Source organism: Gopherus flavomarginatus, chromosome 2, assembly GCF_025201925.1.
Source record: "Gopherus flavomarginatus isolate rGopFla2 chromosome 2, rGopFla2.mat.asm, whole genome shotgun sequence".
NCBI classification, from domain to species: domain Eukaryota; kingdom Metazoa; phylum Chordata; order Testudines; family Testudinidae; genus Gopherus; species Gopherus flavomarginatus.
In genome coordinates, this window is record NC_066618.1 from 213,767,924 (window position 1) to 213,780,236 (window position 12,313).

The 12,313-nt window shown below is 42.8% G+C and overlaps 1 protein-coding gene across 4 annotated transcripts in view; it reads right to left on the minus strand.

The window, feature by feature from the left end:
- SMCHD1 (structural maintenance of chromosomes flexible hinge domain containing 1) overlaps positions 1-12,313 on the minus strand; it is a 183,386-nt gene that overhangs the window by 119,806 nt on the left and 51,267 nt on the right. For all 4 annotated transcript variants that reach the window (XM_050939184.1, XM_050939183.1, XM_050939185.1 and 1 more), the window contains exon 18: positions 16-93. In XM_050939184.1, the coding sequence (XP_050795141.1) occupies positions 16-93 (78 nt within the window). The remainder of the gene's footprint in view (positions 1-15; positions 94-12,313) is intronic.

Here is a 12,313-nt window from a genome sequence, read left to right on the forward strand (position 1 = left end):
TAAAGACAAACTCACCCATTTTTTTAAACCAGTAAGGCCATTTACCCCCATGTTGACTAATGTGAGAAATGATTTCCTTATTCCCAACAGGAGCTTGAACAGAAAAAGGGATCATTCAGCTACATAAATTTAATTTGGTATCACATTTATTTTCCTAGGAACCAATTAAACCTATTACAAATACCCAGACACCATATTTTTAAATTTTAAAAAAAGAGACGAGTTTGAATTCAATTAATCAACTTATCACATTGATCGCAGGTAAAGTTTACTAAAGAACCTAACTCTCTCACTGCCAAACTGTTGCCACTGGAAGCACACATTTGCTGTGGAAGCCCACTTTTATGTCCCTCTAGTTATGCTGTGCCCCACACGGAGGCACTTCTAGTCTACATACTCAGTAGTGCTTTATAAACAACTGTGCTTTATAAGCCACTTTCACTAGTGATTACTATTAAATAGATTAAAATAGGAGCAATTGGGTAGAAAAAACTAAAACCAATTAAAAGACACAGTACAAAAATATTTATCCTCCCTTCTCCCACGTTGTCTCCTCTTATTCTATAAAATCTTGACCGCAGCAAAAGGGCACATCCAAAAAAAAAATATATATTATATATATATATATATATATATATAATTTATTTTTAATTACTAAAGTTTTACATCTTCTAACTTAGTATCCAATACATACATACCAGTGTAAATTTTGGTCATGTATCACTCATTCACACCTTCATCTCAGGGGACTTGAATTTATTTTTATTCAAAAATCAAGGAATTTATGACTTGGTAAATACATAGTATAGATGTAGCAAAACTAAGCAATAAAAATCAAACAAAAAGAATTAATCAAGGAAGAAGCAGGGGAGGAGAAGGGCTCATGGGAAGAAATAAAACCATCTCATTACAACATGCCATTATTTCATTCATCCTGTCTGAAATTAGATAGCAATTTAATGTGGATATTTCAAATTCTTACACAGTACAATTATATTCTTTATTCACATGTTTTTGCACTAAACTACATGCATGTTTTGAAATGGCTGCCAAAGATGGCTTTGTCCTAAGTTTTTACTTGTTCTTGTACACAATTTTTAAAACAGTGAGTTAAATAAATTTTACTAGTAATTAATCTTGGGAGATAGTGTAGAAAAATAAAATTTTTTTTTTTTTTTTTTTGGTCACCAACACTGAGAAATGTTCTCAAATAAATTCAGAACATCCTGTTGAAAAATATCACCAGCTATTGCTAGCCTAAATTTGATCATTTAGTTGTAGTGCAAGATTAACCCCTGAAAGAAAGCACTTTTGACAAATCACTTCACCTCTCTACATCTAGTTCCCCATATGTACAATGTGACTAATGATACTGTGCAGATACACTATCTATCCTAGGCAAAGGAGAAGGTGATCCAGGGAGAGGCAATACATGCAGCTGCTGTAGCAAAAAGGAAGTCTGAATGGAAAAATGCTGGTCTCCAAAACCAGGACTGTGTTAAAAACCTCAAACTGGTAACATTTGGTCTATGATGGGAGACTGAAAAGTTTCGTGACTGATAATCTTCTAGCAGCAGCTTCTTTCCTCATTTGTAACAAATGGATAATGCCTCTCACCTGTGGAATTCAGATGTGGTACATAACTGTAGCTTGAACTCTGAAGCTAACCTCTGTTTCTACCCTCATCTTTCCCCTCAGACCACCAGAAGAGATTTTCCAAAAGCTACTTGAACTTTCCAATAAACTGTAATTAGCATTAAGACTTGAGAATATATTATCCAACCTTAAGGTAAATCTATATTTAAGTCTCTTTTAAGAGAAAAATTCCCAAGTTATTACAAATTGTATTCCAGGCAGATTTGAAAGGCGAGAGATGCTAAAAACTGAAAGAAAATTATCAGATATGACATTTCTCATTCTGCTGCACAACTTCTCTCCCCAGTCATAATAAATAGAAAGTAGTGAGCAGTGAATCACAAAAATAGGGAGAGAAGGATACAGCAGAATTTTAATTATCATTAGAGCAGAATAGGCAGAAATAAAAGCTCCCCTCTATACAGTAAAAGACGTGTTATTTGAGAAAATGATCTGAGAACTAACCCTGTAGCATCTTCCTTAGACAGGGTGCTTCTGCAGAGAAATGGAAATCTACTTGTTAAAATTCCTCAGATGAGTCTCAGATATTTTCTGTCCACAAAGCCACTACAGATCTTGTAGAAGGAACCTTGATTCCCTCTGAGAATATTTCCCTGTTGCCTACCATAACAATTGATGCCAGATTTTAACATCTTGCCTTTGAGGCCCTGGTATTCTGGATGAATACAGCAAGTGTGTAGTGTATACTCCACGTGCTTTTAACAGACTCTAAAACTCTAGGGATGTTCACTTATGCCATAACTTTATTTTCCCAGAAAGAATGCTTGGAAAAATGTTTGGAAAAAAGCAATGGTAGATTTATTTTCTGAAGCAAAATGTTTCCGGCATTACAAGAATAGCCTTTTTCTCATGAGAACTGCAATGTGAATCTTGTACAAAGAGGTATTAACTCTTTGTGTTTTGGAGGTAATGTTTTTTCTAGTCTGGCCTTTCTGATTAATCTGGACATCTGAGGATACTTTATCAAGGAGTCCTATGTGCCTTCATAAAGAATACTACGAAGGCTAGTTCCCTTTGTTCTGTGATGCTTGGTTTCCAGATGTTTTGAACTGATAAAAGAACATAATCCACTGTCAACCTAAATCAGACAGCCAACATCCAGATTATGAAATGGAGCGATATTAGATCTGGAGATAGGACTTGTCCCTCCAATTACGTGATCACATTTTGGTGTACTGGGAGAGTGATCAGGTTCATGCTGATAGATTCATGAGGTTGGAATACCAAAACTCCCTGAGCCAGGCTGGAGATATCATCATCATCAGAGCTAAGACCTGTCTGATTTTTTTTTTTTTTTTTTTGAGGACTCTCATAGTATCAAAGGAATTGGAAGGTACAGTGGCACCCACAGCCTTACACACGTTACACATTTGTATATACCACTGGCAGGGGCACCAAGTCACCTGCATTGGGCCCTCCCATAGGCAATGGTAAAGAGCTGCAGCTTTAGCCACCCCAATTGCCCATTCAAGTTTGGCCCCTCGGCCCCTCCATCATTATGGAGCCTGACCAAACCAGAGTAGTGTTGCACCCTGGTGCACAGCAGTCATATCCTGACAGAGGTTGCAGGGCTAAACCCTGAAGGGCAGTGGGCCAGCCAGCACTACTCCTCCTCTCCACTGCTGTCCCGCATAGCCAGGACTGGTTCTCTCTCCAGAGCAGAATCTGCAGCTTTTGTTGTTCAGGTCAAATACAAACAGTTCTAAATTTGAGTGCCCTCACCTGTGAAAGAATGGAATTGTCACTCTGTACCTCAAAGCAGCACCCTGGAACCCCCATATTCACCACTGTCAAATATATGTTTTGTACAAAGTATACCTTATGAGATAGCATTTTTTAAAAGTCTTGATCTGTTGAACACTAATATCCTGTTGGATTGTATGTGCTATCATTATATGTGAGGTACTGCTGTATATATTACTGAAATATGTTGTGAGGTTGAGAACATCCACAACCAGCCTTTTAGGTACAACAATGGAGCAGCCGGACATGCTGATCACCCATTAAAGGGAATTCACTCTTCCAAAGGCTCTCTGAGAGAGAACATGTCGAAATGGACACTACTTGACCAATGGAGACTGCCTGATCTCCATGTAAAAAGATCTCCCCAGCAAGCTGGAAGAAACTCTAAAAGAGGGGAAGTGACATCATCACTCAGCCTCTTCTATGCCCTCGCCCCAATCCAACACCTGGAGGAACATCTGGAGGACAAAGACTTCGAACTAGGACAGGGTGGTCCCAGGCTGCAAGGCAGTTCCAGGCGGCACATTGCTGTGACCTATTTATACCTCTGTCTGGGTGAGACACTGCTTGATTCAAATCCTGTTTAGTTTGCAGAACTCAAGACTGCATTTATTTTGATTTCTTAGGTAACCAATTTGATCTCTGCACTTGCTACTTATAATCACTTTATCTTTCTGTAGTTAATAATTGTTTTATATTTTACCTAAAACACTGTGTTTTGGTTGAAGTGCTGAGGAAATCTCAGCTCAGTTTACAAAGGCTAGTGCGTGTGTCCTCTTCTCACCAAGGGAGGGGTAGACTGGGTAATGAACATACTGTCTTGTACGGGCCAGTGTCACAGTTTGGAGATGCGGGACTGGGGAGGGAATTAGCTATTGATGGTTCATGAGTGCCTGGGAGATCACTCATGTAACTCAGCTGGGTGAGTCCCTGCCCGTGGATGTCTGTGTAAGTGCCGTACACACCAGAGGTTTGTGGCTTGACACAGCATCGGTGTGAGAGGGATACCCCACACTGGTGGAACAAAGGGCTCAGTGGTCTTACAGTCTAGGTTGTACCCTGGGGACCCTGTCACAGAAGCTCTTGAATGACTATTCATGGTTATCCCAGTATTGACAACAGAGATGGTCTGTTAGTGTGTTTTGTAGACTGTGTAAATGAAGGTCCACTGGGGTAACACGGTTGCCGATGTACTCATTCCCAAAAGCAGATCACCTTTGGGCACAGCAGTAACAAGTGAGCGCCTCTCTGTTTCCTGATAAGTACATTGTCATGGAGTTGTCCATGAGCACCTATACTGTGGCACCTCAAAGTGCCAGGAAAAAGCTATGCATGACATCCAAATGGCTTTCAATTCCAGGATGTTTATGTGAAGATTGAACTCCTGATGGGACCACAGTCTTGGGTCTGAAGGTACTCCAGATAAGCTCCCAATCCTACCATGAATGTGCATCACTAGTACTATGTTGAAGAGATGTGAAAAGGGCTGCAAACATGTAGACGATCCTTCCATCAATCTAATGAGGAAGAGAACCTGGGGATTCGTGACCAACATATCTATGTGGTTTCTGCGGGGTAGCTACACGCATCTCAACCATCCTTGCATGGAGCACAGGTCAAGCCTGGCAATTTGCATCACACAGGTGCAGGAGGTCATGCAACCCATGAGTTTTAGGCAGGTTCTGACTGGTGTGAGACTTGTGTGAGACTGAAGCTGCTTGACAAGATGCAGAAACGGGGGACATCTGTCTTGTGGCAGACAGGCTTTTGCTGTTTGGAAGTTCAATACTGCCCCTATAAACTCTATGCTGAGTAGGAGTGAGCATGGACTTTGCGTCATTGAATATGAGGCTTAGTACAGCAACAAGATCAAATCCAGAATTACTTGCACTGAGATTTTCACCGGGTGAGGCAAGCCAGCCACTGAGGTACACGTAACATGAATCTCTTGCCTTCTCAGGAATGCCGCTACAACTGCCAGGCATTTAAAGACCCATGGGGCTGTGGAGGTATGGTAATGAGATTTTCCTATAAGAAACCTGAGTTATTTCTTGTGGGCAGGGTGAACTATAAAACACCTACTTTCATACTGCAAGTCAAGAGTCACAAACCAATCGTGAGAATCTACAGTAGGAATTGTGGATGATAGACTCATCTTGAACTTGAATTGATGGCTGACTATGTCGAGCTGCTGGAGTTCTATGGTGGGGCATCAACCCCTTTTCTTCTTTGGGACCAGAAAATGAGAATTAAAATCCCCAGCCGTAGAATTCCACAGGCACTTCCTTCCCTACTCTGAGTTCTCTGAAGGAATCCACTTACTGAGAAATATATCATAAACAGGAGTCCCAAAAGGGGAGGAAGCAGTAGGAAGGGATTGGACCCGGATTGGAGTACCTTTTGTCCATAATCTTCAGGACCCAATGGTCTGAGATCCCTATCTCCTGAAACAAGATTAAATGTTTAAAAAAGGGGAGGAGGTGTAAGGGAGGGATATGAACCACTGGTTCTGCAAGGCTCTCAATCTCTGTCAAACCTGCTGCTGTGACATTGATAGACTGTGTGTGGTGGAAGAGGAAGGCACAGAGTGACTCTTCCTTAGGACCCTCTGCTTTCCTCAAAGGTTCAGACTCTCTCAGCTGACTGCAGTAGTATGAGGACGCTTGTCTGTGACAGCTGAGATTTGAACTGTTTCCTTCTGGAAGCTGCAGAGTACACCTCCAGGCAGTGTAAACTCAACCTCAAATCCTTTAATGGCTGAAAGGCTTTGGTGATGTTGCTTGTAAAGAGGTTACTGCCCATGAAGAGGAGGTCCTCAATGGTTGTTTGAACCTCTTTCAGACTGCAGTTCTTAGGAATACTGGAGGCTCTGCACATTGTTACTGTTGTAGCTATACTATGGGATTGCTGCAAATGAGGTGTTGATAGCAGCTTGTAGTGAGGTCTCTGAGACCACCTGTCCCTCCTGCACAAGGGATTTATCCTCCTCTCTGTACGCCTGTGGAAGTCTCTCACTGAACTGGGGTGTACGTTCCCAATTCAGGAAATCATCTTTAGCCAGCAGCACTTGGTAATTTCTAATGCACATTTGTAGACTGGTTGAGGAATATGACTCTTGATCAAAGAGGTCCAACTTTTTAGAGTCCCTCTGAGAGGGTGTCACTTTAGATGGCCCCTGCCAGATCACCCTGTACCATGAACCGCATGAATACCACAAAGAGAAACTGTGGTTGCAAAATCTCTGGCTCAGGAAAGTTAGCCAGTATTATAAAGCATGGTGCGGAGGGACCCAGTGCTGCAGCTTTCACTACTGTGGCTTTCACGGCTGTCAACAGAATCTTGGTCTAACCATGATCTCTCTGTACTGGGGCTTTTAGTGTTGGTGTGGGGAGGTCTGAAGAGCTGTCCACACAGCTGGCTTCAGTTTCAATTACTTTGGTGTCAGCTGTTTCTCTGCCTGATGCTTTAACCCTCAGTTGCTGGGAGTCTGCTTCCAAAGTCTGTACTGAGGCCAAACAGTGACCAATGCCAAGCCATCAGCAGGATCTCATCTGGGCTTTGAACTACCTCCTAGGCTGGATCTGCTCAGGGCTGGACAGGGAGATTTATATCTCTAGTCACACAGAGTTCATTCAGTCTTCTCTTTCTTGAGCTGAAAACATGAGGAGGTTTGGACAACTTTGCGATGGAAGAATGGAACCTCCTCAATGCTAACTAGCTCTAGAGACGAGAGTGGACTGACATCTTATCAGGGTGCTCAGTGGTAGTCTGGTCCAGTGGAGCAGTTTTCTCACTCTCGACGGCCAACAAAGCCCTAATGGATCCTTTTTGAAAAGGAGCAACATATGGAGCATATGTACTTCTTCTGGGTAGAAGAGACACATAGTGTCCATCACTGATAGAAATAACATATTCACAAGAGAGACAAGAGTTGAATCCAGGCCTTAAAATCTAGTGTCTGTGTGTACATGTGTGCACATATATGTGTGTACACGTCTGTTTTACACAAGGCCAATGGGCTACAAGTAATAAAACTACATAGAAAGAGAATTCTAGACACGTGTTTTCACTTTTATTTGCTTGTAAAACTTTCTATAATTTTATTTCTTTTACTTAATATCACTTAACCTAGGTCCTATTGTTAATAAATTTGTTTTATTTTACTATAAAGCAACTCAGTGCTGTGTTTAAGGAGAAGGGTATATTTACCCCCACTTAAGTTAATAAGCTGTGATGTGGTTTTATCTTTATAAAAGAGCAACACTTTTTTCTCTGAGCTGCCCAGGAGAGGGCTGGAAACTTCAGGGCATGTGATTTTGCAGAATGCGCTGGGGTCATCTTGCTGATTATAACCAAGGTTGGTGCAAGCCACAGTGCGACTGGTTTGCTGCTGGCCGGCTGCTGGGGTCGGACCTGCTGGATCAGGGTTGCAGCTATATACAGATGCTCAGGGTGTGACCTGAATGCTGATAGACTGGTTGTGAGCAACCCAGGTTCGCAGCTACAGAAGCAAAGCATTCTTAGGCATTTAGGGTTACAGGGCAGACAGTAACACAATCCCTCACTGGTCCAGAAGACCTCTCCTCCACCCTCTGAGCCCCAACTAGACCATGACAAAGTCTTATAGACAACAGCCTCCTTTACTACACAACTCTGATTCATCCTGTTCACTGAATGAGGCAATGGTTCTGTGGGAAAAACAATATGTGATCATGTGATGAAAGACTACATCATCAAGCATACTCACAAGAAAGCCAAAATAATATTGTACAGACATTTCCTAATTTTTCAGTGCTTGATTTTGCAACCCTAATAATGTTCATTTAATGTACTTTGTGTGTTATTTCGTAGGTTAAAAAAAAAAAAAAGCAAAATTGGAAAAAAAACTAAATTCCAACATGTGGCATCACACAGACAGACAGGTGGGATATTAGCACAGTTGGAACCCACAGATTCACTGCACAGACCTCTGCTACTTCTGTTATTGAGAGCAGTACTAGGTAGTCATCCTGTATATGAACCAGCACTAGAGGGGGTAAGAGACAATTTTGCCAGTGGGTTTCAGACACATGTTAACAGCAGAAGAATTGAAAGACTCGGCACTTTGGGTTCAATTACAGGCCTTGGAAAGACCATGCTCTAGAGAGCACAGACTCTTCCATCCATTCTCCCCCAAACTTGGCTCCTTTCTGCGCCATATCCTCCCAACTGTCCCTGCCCCAGTCCTCCTCTACTCCATTCCCAGACTCCACTTCCCATTCCAGTTTCATTCTCCTTGCCCAGCCAGCCCCCGTTTCCCGCTTCCCAGCTCCTCATCCAATTTCTCTCCCCTCACTCTGGCTTCCACTCATCCTCCTTTCCCTTGCCCAAGTTCCCCATGCCCAATGTCTCCCCATTCCAGTCTCCCTCACAGAATCCTCATCTAATCTCAGTGCATCAACACCGCCCACCCCCCAGTTCCTTGTCCCAATGTCCCCCCAGTTCCTGATTCAATCTCAGTCTCTGTCCCACCCCACCCCGTTTCCCTTCAGAGTTCACACTCACAGTTCCGCTCTCCCCAATCCCCTGCCAGCCTCCAGTCCCAGTTTCCTGCATCTTCAGCCAGCTCTATTCCCCAATGCATTCGAATCAGGCAGCTTCCTCTTCCATGCTGATTGGGCACCAGCAGGGGGGTTTGCTGAGAATAGAGTTTCCTTGCTCTTAGTTCCCATGTTCAGCCCACAGCACCCCTGGGCCCAGAGCCATAATTGCAAGGAAAGTTCTGCTCTGCCTCCTACAGCCCTGGGCTGGAGCATGCTTCAGGGAATTTAGCTGCAAAGCTCTAGTAAGCCTGAGTTTGTGCAAACAGAAATTTTTCAAAGGCTTATAACTTGGCCAAATTTGGGTGGATTTTCCTGGGAGCAGCAAAGTTACCACCTTGCCAAATTTCAAGTCCCTGTATAGCGGCATTAGTGCTTCTCAAAGAAAAAAGTTGCCAGATTATTTTTTTTAAACTGAGGCAACATTTATTCTTCTCTAGCCTTGTTCTTAGAAATGGCTGAGCTGCATTTGCTGAAATTTTGTCAAAAATAAAAACAATTCACCCTGAGGCAGATATCTAGTTTGGAAACTTCCAGTCCAAATAGTTAAAAAGTTTGGCAAATTTATAAGCAACTGAATCAGGGTCTTATACTGGGAAGTGTCATACAACCTTAACATGTGATGCTCCCAGCCCCTCATATATAATACCACTGCTCACACATTCTGTACCAGTCCCATCTTTATTACAGTGGGACAATCTCCCTTGCCAGCAATCCAACTCTTGATTATTGAAACTTAAGACTTACTCATTGCTATTACCGCCTAATTTTTGTTGCCAGTTTCTGTCTAAATTCATTGTCTGACTGTTCCCCAGGTTTCAGTGCTCCAAGACCTCTAGAGTCACTATGCTTCCTCAGCTCGTCGCTCCAAAACATTTTTTTTGTGCAGTTCTTTCTGGTACCTCAAAATCTTTGCCCAGTGCTTTAAAATACTTCTTGTGTCAGTGCCCCTCCTGCATCAATATCCCGGTGCTCTCTCCTCTGTGTTAGCACATTTTGCCTCAGCATACTGTCCCCCTCAGTGTGGAGCACACTTGTGCCTTGGCAAATACCACCTTGATGCTACTTCATTTCAGTGGACTACCCCTTGTCTGTGCTCTGAAGAAATTATTGAAGCATAAATTTAAGCTAAAACTAGAAAATGCAGGAATCAGTGCAGATGCTGCTTACAGAGCGCTGAATATACTACTGGGAGAATTCTGCACCACTGGATACATGTAGAATTCATGTGCCACGCAGAATTATTTTTTCCTCAGCAGAAAATATGTTCTCCTGAGAAGTGCTGCAGTTACACCTTTCCCCACCAGGGGCTTCTGGGGAACGATAACAGAGAGCAGCCATTCCAGGTGGGAGCATCCTAGCTGTGGACAGGGACGAAAAGAGGCTGCATTCCTCACAGTATCCTGCCCGTGAGGCCAGGTCAGAAGGCATGGAATATGAGGGGACAGAAAGTGTAGGGTACATGGGGCTGTTTGGGGGTAGAGGTGTCACAGACCAGGGTTCAGAAGGAAAGTTAGGGGGGGAGGCAGACTGGGGTGGGGGCTGAATGGGAGTGGGGGTGCAGGGACACATGTGGATGGGAGGGTGCAGGGACACATGGAGACAGGGGCAGATGTGCCTGACTGAATGAGGGAGGCTAGCATTAGCCAGGGTTTGCATGGGGGAGGCTCCCTAATAATCCCTCCTAAAAATACTTGTTCCATACTTCTCTCACCCACACCCACCAACCTCTAAGTTCACACCTAGGCTCCTTCCCAGCAATTACTTCCCTCTCCCTGAGCTCCTTCATTACCTGTGACTCCCCCAAGCTTTTGCACTGCTTCTGAGGGGTGCAGAAAATGTGTGTCTGTATTACAGTTTAAATGAATTATTACTCCAAGTTCTGTATTAATATACCTAGTAATGAATCTATTTGCCAAAAAACATTTCCTGAATCTTTTTTGCCGTCTGTATTGTTACAGGCATACTTGCTGACAGCTATTTTGAAATACATTACCAAAATAATTGAGACTTGTGTGATTATATTGTGTTATGTTGACAAAATATGCAGAATTTTTAATTCTGAGGAGCAGAATTCCCCCAGGAGTCTCTAATAGAAAGGCCTAAAATGGAAGCAAGAAATGGAGGCCTTTCCCACCACTGTAAAAGCCCTCATAATTCCTGGCAGCATGGCTGAGAAAGGATATCAGGCTTAAGCTCTGGAGGTGTAGAGACGGACAGTGAGACTGGAAACCAATAAGTGCTCTGGAATTTGTCCTGTCATCATGGTCCTCATGAGGAACATTCAGTATCTACACTTTGAGGCAAGCCTCTTGCCTCAGGGATCAATGGTAGTTGCAACACTTAGCCCAGGTGGGGCACTGTGTTACCAGACAATTTAGTTATTTATGCATGATTGTGAACGTGCAGAGAATTACAGAAAGTCTCCATCTTCATCCTGAAGCCACTGCAGCTCATCCCAGAACTCTAGGACAAGTCAGTCTGTGGTCAACGTCTGGACCCACAAGCGGTGCTCTGCCTGGTGCATTTAATCCACAGATACAGAATTCAATATATACGGAATATTCAGCTGGGGACAGGGTGCCTTAGTGGTGCTTGATGACCTTAGTGAAGTGATCTCACACTCATGACAGTTTCACTGCAGCCATTTCAAATACTTAACAATGACCGCTTCAAAAGTTCCAGCAAGAATCTTTATTGCTGGACAAAGAGCTTAAGTTGAGTATTCATTGTGGATTCCGATATTTAAGAAAATGGTTTGGAAATGGTGCTAGTAACAAATAACTCATAGGAGCTTGATCCCTTCTCTCTCAGTTCTCTTGGCTTCCCAGAGATATTCCAGAAGACATTTAAAACAGTGGTTCAGGAGCCAAATTAATAATCAACATTACCCAAGAGAACCACAGTAGTATAAATTCCTTGTTTCATTTACTATAGTACTATATACTCATATTTAAATAGTATGAGAGGAGAGATATTTAGTGTGTATATATATCCCATAGTTCTTAGCACAGCTCCCAGAGGCCCGAGAGAGAGTGAGTGCGCGCGCGCCTCTGGGAGCTGTGCTAAGAACTATGGGATACCTACCCAGACAGTAGCATATCTGCAGTTGTGTAAAACAGTATTAGTGGGGAATGAGGCCAAACCACAATTTTTAAACATGAAAAACTCTGTCTAGTGTGAATGTATTGCACTGGTGGTGTTTACACCTATGCAATCCCACCAGTTCAACTCTCTACTATAGGCAAGATTTGGTAACAAATTTTGCTCTTTTTACTATCCAATGAAATAACTTACAAATTTTGGTGCATCTTACCATACAACCAAGCAGGCAA